General features: G+C 34.4%; 2 protein-coding genes across 2 annotated transcripts in view; one reads left to right on the top strand and one right to left on the bottom strand.

The window, feature by feature from the left end:
• The window catches only part of MARCHF7 (membrane associated ring-CH-type finger 7), a 50,676-nt gene extending 49,329 nt beyond the window's left edge, over window positions 1-1,347 (top strand). The window contains exon 9 of the mRNA XM_004375413.2: window positions 34-1,347. Within this exon, the coding sequence (XP_004375470.2) occupies window positions 34-92 (59 nt within the window). The 3' untranslated portion in view covers window positions 93-1,347. The remainder of the gene's footprint in view (window positions 1-33) is intronic.
• A 2,832-nt stretch (window positions 1,348-4,179) lies between these two features.
• Window positions 4,180-20,097, bottom strand: part of LY75 (lymphocyte antigen 75) — a 146,104-nt gene continuing 130,186 nt past the window's right edge. The window contains exons 35-39 of the mRNA XM_023730435.1: window positions 15,313-15,423; window positions 11,257-11,373; window positions 9,990-10,163; window positions 8,640-8,666; window positions 4,180-4,561 (exon numbers count right to left, since the gene is read on the bottom strand). Of these exons, the coding sequence (XP_023586203.1) occupies window positions 4,359-4,561; window positions 8,640-8,666; window positions 9,990-10,163; window positions 11,257-11,373; window positions 15,313-15,423 (632 nt within the window). The 3' untranslated portion in view covers window positions 4,180-4,358. The remainder of the gene's footprint in view (window positions 4,562-8,639; window positions 8,667-9,989; window positions 10,164-11,256; window positions 11,374-15,312; window positions 15,424-20,097) is intronic.

Consider the following 20,097-nt stretch of genomic DNA (forward strand, 5'->3'; position numbering starts at 1 on the left):
ATCATTCTTGATCATCCTGTTTTCTTTCAACAGCTTCAGAGGATGATTCCGAAGAAGATGGAGACCATAACAGAACATTTGATATTGCCTAACTTCATATAAGACAAATGGATGATCTGTGAACAAGTGTTTATTAAAATTGGCAATTAAGTATCAATTAATTTTGTGGGGGAATGTCTGTTAAATACATTGATTATATCTATACATGTAATGAATATATATATACACATGTATGCCTGTATATATATATTCATTCTCAAATGTTGCTGAATTAAAATTTTATTGCTGGACCTTTTAACATGGCCAGTCAATCTGATGTTTTATAAACTGGTAATCAAAAGTATTTTTCTTTTAGGTGAATGGGAAAGTGTTACCCTTGTTTTAAATATCTAAGCAATGCCCACCTCTAACCCTTTTTTGTGTTCTGATTACTATAGTCATATTTATGAAAAAAGGTTCATGTTCTACTAGTGAAAAAAGTGGGACAAAATATGTTTTCAAAATAAATTGCCAAATGGCACCTATTATTATTTCCTATTATTTTGCCTTAAGTTGCAGTCTCAGTTTGATAAATCATTTGCTTCCAGTGTTTAAAAAAAAAAATGGGGGGAAGGTTCTAAAGAACATTATATTAGGTTCCCAAATTTAATTTGAATTCTAAATTGCCCTAGCAATAAAATCTAATTTTTAACCTAGTATATAAATAGAAAATATATAAATGACGGATGATTTTTTTGTATTGATGTGCAAAATGCAGATTATATTTGATAGGTCATAGTATGTAGATGCTCCTTTTAGGAATATTACAGCTATAAATTATATCAAAATTGCCAGCAAAAGGCTATTTGGTTAAAAAAAATTGCAATCTCAAGTTAATGGAATATTTTTAAATCCCACATTCGAAGTTTAAAACACTGGTTTTCAATGTGTTTTTTAGTGTTATCACTTCTTTATAGATAAATATGATATAAATAAACTGTTTGAATCTTGGTTGTTTTAAACTGTTCTTTGGTAAGTCTGAGCATTTATTGGATGACTTATTAATATTTTTCACTACCTTTGGAGAGCAGATGAACAATACACCTGTTCACCGTGAACAGGTCTACACTGTGGTCATTAGTTTTGTATAATTCCATGACACTATTTTCCTCAATCGGCACCCTTAAAATACATTTAAGACCACCTCCAGGTGGTTTCCGGTTGTAGTCTATGTCATGACAACAAACTGCTTTTTCAGAAGATAAATAGAAACGATGTTCTTTTCCAAATATGAATGAGCAGTTTGCCCAGTGTGAGTCATTTTGTTGGTATTATGTAAAACAACTCAAAATAAAGTGCATACTGATTGGTTTATGTTACAGTTTGAGATGTTTCCTTTTTAAACTGATACTTAAAAAAAGAAACGTCAAACCAGATAGCCAAGAATTTTATTAAAGTTTAAAATTTTCACTTTATAAAAAATACAAATATTTCTAAAACATATTTGCTCAATTCTTGCCTGTTATCTTTGTATTGCCTTACTTAAAGCAAAAATACAAATTTTAAGGATGCCAGTTTTAATAGCTATCCTGTGGCCCATTAGGGATGCTTTGAGTTTGGAAACATTTGTACTTTTATTAGAATTCAACAGGAAAATCTAAATGTCTTCTGCTTAACCCACAAAAAATTTTTATTTAAATTGTTTAATTGGTAGAAAATATTCCGTTTGTTGCACACATAATTTTTTATATATAGTTTTGTTACATTAAATGCTAAATGACAGTGATACATAAAAAGTGGCTTGAGCCTTATCCTATTCTTGTAGTTCCTTAGTACTACTTAATATTTAAATATTGTCATTAAATTCTAACACAGTGTAAGTGTGACACTGGGGGAATAAGAGGCAATAAGAGAAAAATCTTTCACTGGTTATCCATTATAAGCACCAAAACAAAAATAAAAAGACCATATACTGCTTAAAGCAAAGAGTGCAAATACCTAACAAAACTTAGTTAAAAGTAATGTTTTTCTCTCTACATATCATGTAAACATAAATATATTGTCAGTATTAGCTATAGAACCAAGATGTTGAAGAAAATAGTTCTATATTCTGAATGTAAACAAGCCTACTTATATTATTAGTAATATGGAAAAAAAAAATACAGGCTTGAATGGTTAAAAATCTGATGGCCACCAAATAGATGCAAGGGCCTGTTATAGATGCTCTGACATATAAAGAAAATTATAAAATGTAGCCTTTCATCACCAGAGGCCTCTAGGCCCGCTTAAAAAATAAAAACAAACACAGAAAAATTAAATCACAGTTTTAAACAGCCATTCTGTAAGAGCTGCCATTAGATATAAATTGTTGGAATGTACTGTTAAGAAAATTTGTATAGGAGTTTAGGGGGGAGGGGGAGATTCTAGAGCAGCCCTGTCTAATACTTTCCGCAATAATGGAAATGTTCTGTAATCTGTGCTGTTCAATATGGTAGCCACTAACCATATGTGGCTCCTGAGCATTTGGAATGTGGCTAGTGCAACTGAGGAACTGAATTTTATATTATATTTAATTTTAATTAATTTAAATGGCCACATGTAGCTGGTGATACTGTATGGGACACTGTAGTGCCGGAGACTTGAGAAGATCAGAGAAAGTTTTAGGGAAGAGTAAGAATGGCCTTAGTTCTTGTAGGACTGGTAGAATTTGGATAGGAAAAGCAGGAGTATCTCAGGTGAATGTTCACTATTAGTAACACTATTAGCCTATCAGTGATAAAATAGACATCTCAATCACTACACAAAACCTTGGAAATCTACCGCTCTTACCGAGCATAATTTGTGTTTATCATTGTTTTCTGTAATATGGTTAGTGTAACACTTGCTCTTTTAGTACCACATAGCCATACTGTTTATAGTCTTCTGTCATCACTGTAGTTAAACTCATGTCTCATTAACAATAGTGGTATTGTGTTTGAGGGGCTGTTCTGATTCATAGTAACAAATGAAAACAGATGGGACAAGCTGGACATTGTTGCCATTGGTCAGACTAGTGAGATGGTAGTGTATCTCCCCATAAGAAAATCATTCCCCATAAGATAACTGATGGGGTAGGGGTTAAGAGGAAATTAATTGAGCTTTTAAGCTTCTAAATATAGTAAATATAATTTTATGTGTAGTCTGTATAGTCTTTCCAGCATTGCTTTTGAAGTTGCAAAGGATGATTAAGAAAATCACTCTTGTTTCAGCTTCCATATTTTTTTACCCCCAAAATGATTTTTGTCACCTGTGTCTTAAAATATACAATAAATTACCGAAAACTTGAGTATCTTCAGTCTTTGCTTACAGTTTTTATGTCATTGAAGGATAAAATTTATAAATGGTTGGGGAGCATGAGATACCTTGGATAGGAAAACTTACAGTGGCAGGAGAAAATTTCTTAGACACTATGATACAAGTGTTAGCTCATTGCCAGCCTTTTCCATGCCTTCCTGGACACAGCTAAATTTTTTGTTTTAAAAGAAGAATGTTATTAAATTTTTAATCATTTGTGATCAGTGCTAAATACTGGTTGTGGTCCAAAATGATATGTCTAAAACTAATGAAATAGTAAAATTATGTTGAGGATGGGGTGTTAAAATCTGTAAAATCTTCTACATCTAAATTGTAAAGGAAGATACAAAGAGAAATTATCATCTGTAAAGTAAACAGAATCAAGGACATATAAAAGTCAGGCTTATCCCCTACATCATGTTCATTAGTAAAGGAGCAAGACCTAGAAACCATGAGAGATTGCTTGAACTATAGTAGAGAGAATATTTTTTAAAATTAAAAACTACTCATAGTGACCCTATAGGACAGAGTAGAACTGAACCATAGCGTTTCCAAGGCTGTAATCTTTACGGAAGCAGACTGCCACATCTTTCTCCTGCTTCTGGTGGGTTCAAACCACCAACCTTTCAGTTAGCACCCAAATCCTTAACCCACTGCGCCACCAGAGCTCCTTAAGCTAAAAACTAAGATGGTTCACTAAATGAAAGAGAAGATAGAACAAGTAAGACAAGCAGATTGGACTTTGATTTTTATCTGCTTTACTTGGCCTTTAAGCTTTCTTCATTCAAGTGAAAGGTCTTGCATCTGGGAGGAAGGGCTTAAAACCACACAGTTATATCTAAGATCATTCCATTTCTAAAATCTGTTTATAATGAACTTGAAGATTAGTTTTGGGTACAATCAGTTATTACACTGAAATAATGTTACTGGAAAAGGAAATTACCATAAAAACTATAATTTTCAGTTTCAAGTTTATATTAAATTCATACACAGGAATCACTGATAAGGTAGTACTTTTGATGTCTTAATCTGAGATTACCAAAAATTTAGTCAATTTGAACAGCATATTCATTTTCTTCTGCAACTACCAAAACACAGTCATCGTTACAAGGTGATTGGGGTGCAGTTGAAAAAACTGTGGTGAAACCAGAATCTGAATTTCTTTTGTACAGGAACCATAAAATTGCTCCCAAAACTGTCAAAATTACTGTGCTAGCAATCACCAAAGCTGATATTAAAATGTGGTTATCTGAAAAGGAAAAGACAAAAGAACATGTGGGAGATAAGACTACACAAATTGCAAGTATTGCATTTTGGGGAGCACATACTGCATTTTGGGGAGCACAAAGTTTCATCGTGAAAATACTTCCCTATACTGAGAACTTCCCACATTGAAAAACATATCAAAATTACACATTTATTACAACATATCAAGATTTATATTTCTTGAAAAAGGGCCAGAGTTGAAAATTCCAAGTAAAGTTTTCAGTTCTCTACTATAAGATCCTAAAATAGAAATTACCCACACCCAGGCTACACAACAGTCCTATTTGCTTTTTCATTCATTCTCTAAAACTACAAACGTACTGCTCTCTTCGGGAATAGTGGGCTTCGAGCTTTTCACTGAGACCAAGAGTGGCAGTTAAGTATCTTTCTTTGCATTCATTTAAGTAACACCATATATTTGTGTGTTCCTGAAGTTCTCTAAGTATATCCAACCTTGCAATTGCTTATTCAAAATTCTTGTACTCTGTTTTCATAAGAATTTAGTTTAATAAATCCAGGATTTTTTTTGTTTATAAGTTAGAAGGAGGAAAATAGTTTTTCAAAGATATTTGTATTATTTATGTACAATAATAAAAGACCCAAAAGTTATTTGAAAACAGAAATCACAGAATTATTTTTTTCTTTATGGATGTATTTTTGTCTTATGGTTAATTGTACTAATTTCAGCTGGTGTTTGGAAGAGTGAGATTTGGAACAATTAAGATTAGTGAGAGAAATCTGACCAAAGGTCATTTTAGGAAGTTAGACCAGTGATATTTTTAAAATGTTAGCTTCTTCAAAGCACACAGTTGGGAGGAGTGAGGAAATGGCACAACTGAATTCTCTTTTTATTCAAGTAGATACAATTTTGTAGTCACAATTTGGGAAGGTGTGGGGGTTGTATTGTTATTGCTGGTTGCCATTGAGTAGATTCTGACTCACTGCAACCCCGTGTGTGAAGAGTAGAACTCTATAGTATTTTCAAGGCTGTGACCTTTAAGAAGCAGGTCTCTGGGCCTGCCTCCTGAGGCACCTCTGAGGAGGTTTGAACCACCAACCTTTGGGCCTCGTAGGCGAGTTCTTAACTTTGCTCCACCCAGGGACTCCTTGTTGTTGGGTTCTGTCGAGTTGATTGTGACTCAGTGACCCCATGTGACAGAGTAGAACTGCTCCATAGGGTTTTCTAGGCTGTAATCTTTACAGGAGCAGATTGCCAGGTCTTACTGTAGTGGAGCTGCTGGGTGGGTCTGAACTGCCAACCTTTCTGTTAGCCAGCGCTTAACAAGTGTACCACCAGGGCTCCTTGGAGAACATAATTTTTTCAGTCTTCTCTTAAAAAAACAAAAAGACTAAAAAGTAAGGTTTGTGTGAAATGTCTATAATAAATATCAACTCCACACCCCTGGTACTCATAATCGTTAATTTGCTTTATATTTTTTCATAGTTTTTTTTTTTTTTAACATTAAATGTTAACTTATTGTCCCCTTCGCCCTTAAAATGTAAGCCCCATGAGTGCAGTTATTTTGTTCCCCTTATCCTCAGCACCTATATGTACTAGGTGGCAGTTCAGATCCACCAGCCACTCCCTGGAAACCCTATGGGGCAGTTCTACACTGTCCTGTAGGGTCACTCTGAGTCAGAATCAACGCAACAGCAGTGGGTTTCGTTTGTTTGGTTTATAACAAACACAAGAAGCTTTCACTTCCCAGTCATTTATCAAACCCATGCAGTGTGTTCTCACCCTTTCTTCTGTAACTGCTACGGCAGAGGTCACCAGTGACCTCTATACGGTTAAATGTATAAACGTGCACACTTCACTTCTTAATCGCTGCAACTAGATTATTAACCACCCAGCTTGAAATTTTGTCCTGCTTTCTCCTTTTTTATTTTTCAGACTGCTCCTTCCAGTCATCTTTATGGACTCCTTTCCCTCTGAGATGGTTTTGAGCCCCATCATAGTCTTACTTTTTTCTAAACGGTTTCCATTTATATATATCCTTTTCTTTTTTCCAAAATAACATTGCTTAAAAGTCTACAAGGTATGTAATGAAAAAATACTGGGCTGCTGCCCACACTACTCTTCACCCTTAATTTCCATGTTTCAAAGGTAATCACTTCTGTTTCTTTTGTTATTTGCCTCCATGTTTCTAAATAACATGTTAACACTGCTTTTTTTCATAGATGTTATATATGGACTTCCTTCTATAGAAGAATAAGAATTTAACTCTCGTACAGTATATACACACCAACTCTTAGGTTCTTCCTTTCCTCCCAACGTAGTTTTATCATAGCAGCCCCAAACTGAAAGAAAATATTCACAGCACACATCTCTGACAAAGGATTTGCTGTATCTCCACTATGCAAAAATCATCACTCTGTAAGACAACCCAATAAAAAAATACGGACAAAAGACTTCGGCAGGCATTTCACAAAGGAAGGTATCCAAGTGACGTGAAAAGGTACTCAATATCAGAAATGAAAATCACAGATCATTACAAAGAGATTGACAGCACCATCATTGGGGGGATGTGAGCAGATGGAACTCACACACTATGCTAGTAGGAATGTAATGTGGCTCAACCACTTTGAAAAACTTAGCTTCTAATATACCATATGACCCAGTAATTCTATTCTTTGGAATATACCCAAGAAAAATGACAATATAGGCCCAAAAAGAAGATTTCTATGAGAACACTCATAGGCAGCTCTATTCATAGTAACCCCAAACTGGAGAAATCCAAATATCCATCAATAAGAATGGACAAACATTTTTATAAAACTACTGTGCAGCAATAGAAACGAGTACCATGTATATACACAACAGCATGGATGAAGTTAAGCAATATGTTGAATGAAAAACCAGATGAAAGAGTATATGTTGTAAGAGTATATGTGAAGTTCAACAAGAGGCAACTCTATGGTAAGAGAAATCAGAGTAGTGGTTTACCTCTGTGGTGAGTAGTGGTAGGGTGGACATTTTTTGGGAAGGGGAATGAAACTTTCAGGGGTGATAGAAATGTTCTATATCTTGATCTGAGTGGTAGTTACACAGCAGTATACATAAGAATTGAAGCTGTACATTTAAGATGCATGTATTTTACTCTGAATTATACCTCAAAACAATGAGAAATGTATTACCCAGTTGGCAAAAAATCTTAAGAGTTTCATAACAGGGTCTCTATCACACATTACTGCCAGGAATGCAAAATGGTGCAACTCCTCTAGACAGTATCTGTCAGTACTGATCAAAGTTTTAGACTCATTTTTGATCCAGCAATTATATTTCCAGGAATCTATTTTACAGGCAGGTTTATACAAGGGGATTCATTGCAACAGCATTTATAATAGCAAATGTTTGGAAACAACCCAGTAGGAGTCTGAAGCTAGTTAAGTATGTGTATTCATATAATGGAAGAGTATGCAGTTGTAAAACAGAAAATCTGTAGGTAATGATATGGGGAGATCTGTAGAATGCATTGTTAGTGAAGTAAAAGGGCAAAATAAGACATACGGCTGAATTTGCTTATATTAGCAGAAGAGAAACCTTAGAAGGTTAAACAAGAAACTGATTTAAATGATGCCCACTAAGGGGAAAGGTAGAATAAGGTGGATGGGGGCAGGATAGGAGAGAGACTTTGCAAGTGTTTGCCTTATATAGTTTTGACTTTTGAACCATGTAAATATATTACATGTTTTTTTAAATGCATTTAGTAAGCCCTTAAGGGAAGCTGCTTCATGAAATGTAATTACAACTATGAGGTGTAGCTTTTTTTTTTAACAGAAGATGTAAAGTTATTTCCCATAAAAAACAAATAATGGAAGTCAATGGGAAAAATTATAAATTGGTTTCAAAAAAAAGTTCATTTCATACATAACTTGCAGTACCATATTTAAAATGCAGAATCTTATTACTAAGCTAAGAGATCTTTCTATATTCTGAAAATTTGTTTCCTTTACATTATGTTATATAATTAAAAAGGGATCTTTAGAAGTATATTAACATGCTAAAATCTTAATTTTTTTTACTTGTGGGAAAATTTTAAGAAAAGACCATTACTTACCTGATAAATACTGCTTTTCATAGGGGACTAAAATACAAAAGAATATAAAAATTAAAATTTAAGTATACTTTAAAGGTTGACTTTAAAGGCTTTCAAAGCATTTAAAAGTAGTTTAAAACCCTTTAGTACCTTATTATCTATGTTTCTATTGTTTAGTCAGTTGTCTCCATTATCTGTCTTGAACTTAGTTTTTAAAAAAAGTACTAGAGGCCTAACAATACATTAGCTTGATTGTTGGAGAAAGAATAAGGAAACTCAAGAAGAAGAATGATGAGGTGAGGGAAATAAGAGGATTCTGGTTGGAGAGTCTGTAGAAAACAATCTTAGTCATATTATAAAACTCTGACATTACCCTCAGTATGGATTTGCTCACTATTTCTTATGCTTTAAACTTACAGTTTAATTAAAACACTACGTTTATATAATGGTACCCTGAGGTACAGCAATGAAAAGAACCAATTTCTAAAAAAAATCAAAATACTGGAAATTGAATGCTAGTAACATAAAACTACAGCAAACATTTAAGCAATCACTATAAAACTGATTGTAGTCAAGCACCCTGCTGTGACTAGCGTGGGGGTGGGAGGGGTTATTGTATATAATTTCAGATGTAAAGAACCAAAGCCAGCTGCACTGTTTTGGTTTACAGTGGAAGCAGAAGGGGGGAATACTAAGGATGCAAAATGGGGAAATGGCTGTTTGTGTCATGTTTCAAAGATCCTAAAATCATATTTGGAATTTTTAAGTTTCTTTAATGAGAAAACACTTACTTTCTAAAATTTAAAAGTATAAACTATGTTCAGTGTTTAACAATAACATCAGAATATCATTGTGGGCCAGGACAATTTTGTTCTTTTAGAAAGCATTTTGATTGGTCAGATGAAAATTAAGATTTTAATCCAGAATAAATGCAAACCACAATGTAATTTTCTCTTTGTTGACTTAAAAAAGTGTGTTAGTTCCTCTACAGAATCTAATTTTCTTATAAAGTAACCTAATCATTAGAGTTCCAGAATCATACATGATTATTCTTCATCACTGCCACTGCTCAAACAAATCACATGCAAAGGTACTATGATAATTATCTTGAACAAAAAAAAATTGTTTTGACCTCTTGCAAACTCTAAGAATAAGCAGATAGAATAAAATTATGTCTAGTTCAATTGATCTAACCCTAACTGTAAAATCTAAGAGAATTACATACTCGATTTCAAAGATACTTGGGAGCAAACTATCCTAATATATTCTGAAAATTTACTCCCTCTATTTAATGAGGCACACTAATCTCAAAGAAAATTATCTGAAAACCAACCTTCCTTTCTTTGACTGGAAAAAGGCCTTCATACTTACTAGCTGCTTTACAAAGTGTTCCTTCTACAGAAGAAATTTCACAATTTCCTTTTTTCCATTCACCCGTTTTGGTGTGCAGAAAAGCACAGGTGTCAACTAGATCCTCACCATCTTCTTGGTCTGTCCACTTATCAAATGTCATATTTGATTTATCAAACCACTTGAAACACGCATCTGTCAGATAAGGAATATTCAGTATTATGACAGTATAAAAACTAGTTGCCATAAGGACTAGAAGGCAGGAGGTGACAGGAAAGCTGGTAATAGGGAACCCAAAGTCGAGAAGGGAGAGTACTGACTGACATGTCATGGGGTTGTTAACCAATGCCATAAAACAATAGATGTACCAACTGTTTAATGAGAAGCGAGTTCTGTAAACTTTCTATAAACTTTCTATAAAGTTCAATAAAAGAAAATTTATACTCCAAAAGCCAAAAAACCACCAGTTGCCATTGAATTGATATAGACTCATGGTGACCCCTTGTGTGCCAGAGCAGAACTGTGCTTCGTAGGGCATTCAAGTGCTGATTTTTTGGGGAGTAGATGGCCAGGCCTTTCTTCCAAGGTGCCTTTGGATGAGCTGAAACCTCCAACCTTTCAGCAGCTTAGTGTGTTGACCATTTGCACCACCCTGAGACTCCTATGACAGTATGAAAAGGTGTTAGGGAAATCTAGGGTTAAAGATGGGAAGTTATTAAGGTCTGGTCTAAAATTTTGCTTATACGATTTAAATCAGAAGGAAGAATATATCCTGTGTACAGGCAAATCATCAAAAGATATTAAACAAGATTTTTTTAAAGAAAGTTTTTCATGAGAAACAGTAAAGAAAAATAGTTAAAATACTAATAGTAACCTAGTCATTTCAGTTTGAAAATGTTTGCATATGTATTTTCTATGTTTCTACAGTGATGATAAATATATTTACATAACACAATCTTGATAGTTCAGTCTCTCCTTGCCCTATTAATTGCTGACACAAATACTAATTTTTATGACCATGACATGTTATAAAAATACTTAGCCTAGAACAACACTGTAATCCAGGTAAGAATCAGCTGTGGGTCTCTATATGTGAAACATGCTGAGCAAGTCAGGGAAAAGCTGTGGTACAAGTCTTACAGTTGCATACTGAGAATATATACCTGGGAGCCATGGAAAATGTCAGCTTAAACTAGAGAACTGAAGAATCTTTTCTAAAAGCCATCGGTTTTCCTAGTATTAAGAAAAACAAAAAACAGTGATACCCTACAAGGTAAATACCTCTTACCATCTGTGTCATAGAACATTCCTAGTAGGATATCCTCCGGGCCTTTCCATTGCTTTTGCAAAGTGTTCAGTATAAAAGCATTTTCTTCTTCATTATGTATACTTATCATGTCTGCTCCTGAAATTATTTTGGGGAGGAAAAAAAGCATGTTCTAGACTCAGTGAAAGTCACATGAAGTATATAAAAAGGATGCAGTATTAGACACATTACACTTTCACATCTCTTAAAAGAGACCTTTTTTAAAAATAAATACATTTAACTAAAGGGGAAAAGAAAACTCTGAAAGGGCCAAAATCTCCCCAAAAATACCATATTTTTAAGGGGAAAATCACAAACTAGACAGATGAAAGCTCTATTATAAATAAAAAGGCAAACACCTCAACAGGAAAAAAATAAAATGGGTCTAAGAATGTGAAAAAGGCCACCCTATCAATAGAAATGTAATGCAAGAAATGTGTGAAAAAATGCAGTCTCACTAGTAAAGAAATAAAATAGGCAGACTTCTCAGACTTGCAGATTAGACAGTGGTGGCCTTGGGTTAAGTACATAATCTTTGACCCAGCAAACCTTAGCAGTTTATCCTAAAGTAATCATTGGTCCTCTGCTCAAACAAGTACGCACATTCCTTTAACGCTGGAAAACTAGAAATAATCTAAATACCCAATATTAGAGGATTATTTAAATCAAGTATAGTGTTCATATATAATGGAATAATGTACACTTATGAGAAAATCTGGAGCCCTGGTGGCACAGTAGTTAAGAGCTACAGCTGCTAACTAAAAGGTTGGCAGTTCAAATCCACTAGCTGCTCCTTGGAAACCCTGTGGGGCAGTTCTCCTGTGTCCTGTAGGGTCACTATGAGTCAGAATCAACTCAACGGCAACTTGGGGGTTTTTCTGGTGTATGAGAAAATATGCATTGTATATTTACTGCCATGGAAGGATATTTTAAAGGGAAAATGCAGACTACAGAACAGTTTGCCTAGTACCTCATTTTTGTAAACGCCACTATTAAAATATATTTGCATGAGGAAAAAAGTTTAAAAAGATAGTTACCAAAATGCTGACAGTCATTAGCTTATCAAAAACCCAACCAAACCCGTTGCCTCTGAGTTGATTCCCACTCATAGGGACCCTATAGGACAGAGTAGAACTGCCCCATAGGGTTTCTAAGGCTGTAAGTCTTTATGGAAGCAGACTGCCATATCTTTCTCCCACAGAGCAATTGGTGAGTTTGAACCTCCTACTTTTCCGTTAGCAGCTGACCGCTTAACCAGTGTGCCACCAGGGCTTACTGTCATTAGCCACCCATTGCCGTCCAGTCAATTCCAACTCATAGCAACCCTATAGGACAGAGTAGAACTGCCCCATAGTGTTTCCAGGGAGCAGCTGGTGGATTCGAACTGCCAACCTTTTGGTTCAAAGCTAAGCTCTTAACCACTGTACCACCAGGGATCCAGTGTCATTAGCTAAGGGTGGTGCAATTTAGGGTGATTTTCGTTTTATTCTTTAAATGTTTGCCTATCTATTTTTCTAACTTTTCTATAATAATCATGCATTAATTATGTACAAGCTTTTAAAAGAAAAGGAAAAAAAATAAAACATTAAAAATACTTTATAATACTTAAAATAGTCCAAAGTCAGGATTCAGCAAGGTTCCCTTCCTGAGTCAGTTTTCCATTTTTAAAAACTATGATGGTTTTCTTATCAGTTCCAGCTGTTATCACTTCCTCTCTGTTAAATGTCACATGGACTTTTAATCTGTTTTACCCAAGTACATACTTGTAAAATGTGACCAAAATGCCATTTGAGAAAGATCTTCAAGGGAAATATTAAACAAGGTTGTAGTTTAGGCTTAAGTATTCAGAGATGAGTTTTTCATCCTTTCTCTGACCTTGTGGCAGCCAATGGAACTTTAATGATTTTTTAAAAATTGTAATCTAATTGCTGTATAAACGTAAATTGCTATGTCAGGCAAATAAGACACAGTTTTCATTTTCTTTAACAAATACAGCATAAGTCCCCAAATTATTTATTCCAATAATTAAAAACATGATTATTTCCAGAGTGGAAGCAAATGTATAAGATTATCAAAAGATGGGATTATTAGAAATGCATGGGGAACTTCTAAAAAATCAAATCAATAAGAAAAACTAGATTTACAAAATTTTCACTAGGGAAAAAATTTAATTTTGTTCAGACACGACAAATTTTATAAGCATATTTGTATATAACAATTTAAAATTTCTAAATGGCTACACTGATTGAACAAGTAGTTAATAGACTTTGAAACAAACAAAAATCAGACAACATTGGCTGTTTTTAAATTTCGTTTTGCTTTGTTTGCTAAAGAAAAATACAAGTTACTGTTTTTCAGAGGAAATCAGTCAACACCTATTAATTATGCTGCTATAGTAAACAGTTGCTCAACTGAATGCTTGAGATAAACATTAAAGCTGGTTGATGAACTTCAATTTCTGGCTCATACAAGCTAAGAAGAGTACAGTGACATGTCTTAGCTTTCAGCCTCCAATATAATACCTATTATTGAAATCTGTGTTTATGTCTACCTAATACAAATGGCTAAAAAACAAGAGAAAATAGTTGTAGGGCAAACCTCATTTTGAAAATCTTGTAAAACCAGCAAAATTGCTATTAATTCAGTTTCCTTGAAGTGAAATTATATTGACATGTTGGGAATTTTGTCTTGTTTTCAAAGAGCAATATTCAGTTTAGCAGGTAAGAATTTTTCAAAGATAATATGTACTGAGTACTTTGTGGCACTTAATAGGATTAAAAACTTCTATTCTTACATTTATTCCTTCTGTAATAAGTGGATATGACTTCAATATAGGGTATCCCTCATACAATTTGACATTCTTCCAAAGGTTATATTGGTGGTTTGTCAGAAATTATGAGTGCTTTTTTAGGTAAAGGGCATTTCTAAATGCTGGAGTGATATGAATATGCCTATGACAGAATTCGATGAAATGATAGAGATCTTAGATCTCACAAAGTAGTAGTAAAAAGCACCTTTAAAGAATCAAGAACTCTCATATCAGCCTAGGTATATCAGCTGACAAAGATGCTAGCTCATATCATAATTCTAGTTTGAATTGATAAAGTGTCGTAACAATTAGTGCTTAACATCTTTTGGCCAAATAGCCAAATATATAAATAATTCCCAAGCACATCTTTTAAAAATGATGTTTTTACTTAAATAAGTCACAGTGTGAAGTTATAAATATATTTGCCAGAGAATACTGAGTGTATGTTCCAGCAACTGGCTCTTTTCTCATTTTTCTTTAACGTACACTTCTTTACCAGTCTCATTTCATGGTCCCAGGTGAGCTCACTTCTGGCTATACTCTATGACTGAAACAGCACTTCCAGGGCAGAATAACAAAGGGCTCTGGTCCTAAAATCAGACAGACCCTGGTTTGAATCCTGGCTCTGCCAATTATTTACTGTGTGACCTTGAACAAGTAAGGGAACTTACTTTCCTCTCTTAATAAAAGAATAATAATAAACCACCCAATATGTTTGTTATGATAATTAAACAAGATAAAGTATATGTTGTGCTTAGCATAGTCCTGACACATTAACTAGACACAGCTGTTGCTAAAGTTCTGTCACTCTGCTTTGGACCAAAACAAAAACAAAAACAAAAAACAAACCCATTGCCACCGAGTCGATTCCGACTCATGGCAACCCTATAGGACAGAGTGGAACTGCCACATAAGGTTTCCAAGGAGCACCTGGTAGCTTTGAACTGCTGAACTTTTAGTTAGCAGCCACAGTTCTTAACCACTACACCACCAGGGTTTCCCTGCTTTGGACAGTAGAGCCAAGACAGTCATTGATTGGACAGTCTTCCAATTCAAGAATTAATGAACACTCCTTTCCACTGCCTGTGGTTCATGTGTTGTAGAATAAAAGTTGTACATTTATTCTAAGGACCCAGTTAAAAGTGAGATATGACAAAACCATTTTGTTAGGAAATTAGTGAGGAATATTTACTAATTTGCAAAACAAACAAAAATGAGTAAGTCCCTACCATGGTCAGTACACTGATTTCTGACATCTTCTATGCTTTCTACTTTGATGGCTTCTTGAAGAAAAATGTAACAACTGTCTTGAAACTGAACCCAGATGGATGAAGGACAGTCTGTATAGAAAAAGAGAAACACTGTTAAATAACTTGAGAATAACAATTTCACGAATCCCTGAAGTTACAGGCATTGGATATTAAATTTTCACAGAAAAAAAAAAAGGCAATTTCCCTTGGCAATTTAGAGACAAGGCTCTCAATCAATCAGTGTAATAGGAATTTGTTTTTTTACATCATACAGGTAGGAAAAAAGAAATGCGCCAATGATTCTCTTTTGATTTGACAAAGTTACACTTATTTAGGTTTTTAGGAATTCACACATGTAAATTACAACATTGCCAGGGCAACAACTATCAAGGAAAATAACCAGTCAGAATTGCAGGCTTCTCTTTGAAGGTTATCTTCATAGTACATAGTAGCAATTTTGAAAGTCTTAAGAGTTTTACAAGATCCCTTTGTTCAAATTATGCTGATTACCGATATATATCAACAGAGAAAAGAACAAGTTGCTAGATTCTGAAAATTTACACGTTTTCATAATGCACTGCACAGGAAAACAAGATCGACATTCTCATGAATGTTCTTAATTTAACACCTCATCAAAGTAGATTCTTTGAACCAGTTTTATGAAACAGAACCATGTCTCTTCCTCTCTTGCTGTAAGGTAGAGGGGTATCTTCTTCATCTCATTCTTGGTATCTTTTTTATGTTCATATAAAGACATGCATTTTTAAGCCCAGGCGCTAGAATTTAATTAGTTAGCATTAACTTGAAAGATTAGATAGGAACCTTAGAGGACAGTGAATTTATGTTAATGGGGGAGGAACAACTCAGAAAAGGAGGGTGAGAATGGTTGCATAACAAAATGCCACTAAGTGGTACATGTAGAAACTGTTGAATTGGTGTATGTTTTGCTGAGTATATTTTCAACAACAAAATAAATTTTTTTTAAAAAAGTATGCTTGTAAGACCTTGTTTTCACCTGCCAAAATGGAGAAAGGAGGGTAGGATTTTACTTAATTCCAGTGAATAAACGAACACAATCTTCCACTCTTTTACGCTTATACAGGTTTAAAAAAAAAATTCAGTGGTTTTGAATTAAATTATGGTAAATTATGGTGAATTTGTGTTCTAGATCATTTCTAAAGAAACTAAGTTTTATTATTTTCAAGTTATTTATGTATTACAATTTTAATATAAACAAATAAAAACCCTATTACAAAGAATGAGAATTTACCAATCAGATAGGTTAGTCTAATTTAATTCAACATTTTGGATTTGAGTCATATAACAATGTATGTATAAATTTTTGTATGGGAAAAAAGAAAAAAAGAACTAAAAAAAAGACATCCTGGATTTACTAAACTCAATACGGCAGAGACCATTAGCTGTCCCTAGTACTTGACCTCAGTTTCTTATATAACACACAGCAAGCACATGGCCACCAAGCTAGACTGTTTCCCAGCCTCTGATAACTTCTGGATAGTGAGATGTGAGCAGAAGTGGTAAGTGCAACGTACAGCTCTTGCCTTTAAAAGGAAGGCATGTGCTCCCCCATTCCCTATTTCTCCTTTCCCACTGGCTAAAAAGTACATATGGTAGTTTGCCATCTATAATCATGTCATGTGGCCAATCAAAATACCCTAGGAATGGGAGAGATGGGAGGGTCCCAGGTGAAGCCGTCATATCAGCCCAGGAATACTCAAGAGTCTAACGAGAGAGAGAAATAAACTTCCATCTTCTTAATCCACTGTTAATTCAGGTCACTGTTTCAGTAGCTGAACCAGTAACCTAACTGATACAAAAGACTACTTAAAATTATGCCAGTATGTGAGATGTGAGCTTTCCCTGGCCTTTTCCTGCCAAATTTAATAGCTAAATCATCCAAGATACAGCCAGTTGAGGATTGGTGTCCCAAGATACAATTTTTGTATTCAGGGTATTTATTTTTTTTCCTCCCCCGCTGTTTTATGATCACTAGCATTACATGTGTGACTACCTTGTTTTGAACTCTGGCGGGAATCTAGACCTCTACCACTACAGTGACTTAAAGGTGGTAGAAGAAGAAGGCTTTGACACTTGGGGAAAATGCTCATAATGAAACATTAAGTAAAAGAATCTGGTTATAAAATTTTACGTGCAGTGTGATCCCAAGATTTAAACAGTAAAGAAGCCCAGAAGGGTTCAGGAATTATAGATACCAGATATCTTTGAAGGAAAAGGGTCCAGAGAGCCTGAAAACAAAGCACTTGTTTTAAAGTCTATATATGGAGCAGTTAGATCCCCTTCCTAAGAATTAATATCCAGCCATTTCAGTTTCATTGTACACCTCTGCCTTCTTTGGAAGACCGGCCTTTTCCTACTCAGGAAAAAAAACTTCTATTTCTCCAAATCCACCTCCAAACTATCAAACATTATTCTCTCTCTGTTCATCATTTAAGGCCTTGGCCATCCATCTGTACCACCGTCTCTAAAACACTATCACTGGAATTTATTTTGACTTTCTCTTGCTATTTCACCACACAGTTTTCTCTCTCCTAAGCCACCATACAACAGCAGCATAAAGAACCAGAAGGAACATGGCTTTGAAGTCAGATTTTATCTCAGTGATAAGACCTTAAATGACTTATCTTATTTCCTGTGTTTTCTCAGGAAAGAAAGGATAATATTTATTTCACTGGGCTGTTGTGAACATTAAGTAAAAGGCTGCAAAACTATACAGCACAGTGCCTAGTACAAGGAAGATGCTCAAAAAAATGATAGCTTTTACTAACCATCAAACTTGGTATCCGTCTCCACTAAGGAGTGACTGCCCTGAAAATAGAGACTGAACTTTATTAATCTTTGGATCCCCAACACCTCAGATAGCTCTTGGAATATAATAAGGTTTTAAAATATTTTGCTACATGAATGAATGAACGAATCCTATCTCCTCCTGATCTTTAAATTACCATCTCTTTAGCATTTTCAAACTCTCACTTTTCAGTGGGTTCATTCTGTCCTTGAAGCATGCTAAGTTTCTTATATCCTAAAATATAACTGGATTGACCTTACTGCCAATTCTAGTGCCTTTACTGATATACTTTTTTAAAAAGTAAACTTTTATTGAAATATAACATGCATCCAATGCACAAGTCATAAATAAATAGCTTGGTGAATTTTCATAACACACCCCATGTAATCATCAGCAAGATGAAGAAAAAGAACATTAACCCCTTTTGGTCACACCCCCTTCCAAAGGTAATCACTATCTTCTGATACCATAGATTAGTTTTGAACTTTATAGCACTGAATCTCCTTCATGTCTCACTTCTTTTGATAAACATTACTTTTATGAAATTCATTCATGCTGTGTAATATGTAGTTTGGGGTTGTCCTTTCTCAATGCTATATAGTTGTATTAGTCTCTTAGGGCTGCTGTAACAAAGTACCACAAAGTAGGTGGCTTTAAGCAACCGAAATTATTGTCTCACAGTCTGGAGGCTAGGAGTCTGGATTCAGAGTGTCAGCAGGGCCATGTTATCTCCAAAGGCTCCTAGGGAAAAATTGTTTCTTGTCTCTCTCTTTCTCATAGCCCTAAATATTCCTTGCATCTTCTCATGGGTTGTCTTTTCTTTGTCTCTCTGTTTCTTCTCCTGTTCTACAGGACACCACTCAGATTGGATTAGGATTACCCTCGTGTTAATATAACTGAGAACATCTTCAAAGACCCTATTTCCAAACAAGGTCACATTCACAGGTATGAAGACTAGGATTTCAGCATCTCTCTTTGGGGGACACAATTCAATCCATAACAATAGTATTATGTGAATTTACCCATTTTTCTGTTGATAAATATGTGGATAGTTTCCAATTTGTGGCAATTACAAGCAACACTGCTATGAACATTCTTGTGCATGTCTTTCGGTACACATATGCATGCTTTCTCTTGGGTGTATTTCTAGAAGTGGATCACAGGGTCATAGAGTGTGCCTGTATTCAGCTTTGGTAGATACTGCCAAACACTCTTCCAAAGTGGTTATAATTCTTACAAACAGCAAATAGTTTTTTTTTTTTTTAATCCAGTTTGAAAATACTTGTCTTTTAATTGGAGTATTACCATTAATATTTAATATACTTACTGACATATTTGAGTTTATATCTACCATCTTATTATTTCTTTTATGTTTGTCTCTTTTATTTTATATTCCTTTTTCCTCCTTTCTTGTCATCTTTTGCATGAGTTAAGCACTTTTATATTCCATTTTTCATTTCTTTTGGATTAATTGCATATTCTTTAATTTTTTTTCTGTAATGGGAACACTAAAAAATTACAATATGCAACTTTGATTTATTAGAACATAATATAAATTAGTACATATACCACTTTCTAGACAATGCTAGGATCTTACACTATATTAACTTCACTGACTTCCCTTTGTGTTATTATTTTTATATTACTGTTTTGCAGAGTCAGTGTTCTTTTATATTTAAACACACATTTACCTTCTTTGTTGCTCTTTATTCCTTCTTGAATTTCTGTGTTACTGATGGATAATTTTCCATTTGCCTAAAGATGTCACTTAGGTGTTTCTTTCAGTGCAGGTTTAATGGCAATTCCGTCAGTTTCAGTTTGCTATGCTATAAATGTCTTTATACTGCCTTCATTTTGAAAGATATTTTTGTAGATACGGAGTTCTGGAATGGCAACTTATCTTTAAGATGTAATTTCACTGTTTTGGCTTTTATCAT

Source organism: Trichechus manatus, unplaced genomic scaffold (assembly GCF_000243295.1).
Source record: "Trichechus manatus latirostris isolate Lorelei unplaced genomic scaffold, TriManLat1.0 scaffold00036, whole genome shotgun sequence".
Taxonomy (NCBI): Eukaryota; Metazoa; Chordata; class Mammalia; order Sirenia; family Trichechidae; genus Trichechus; species Trichechus manatus.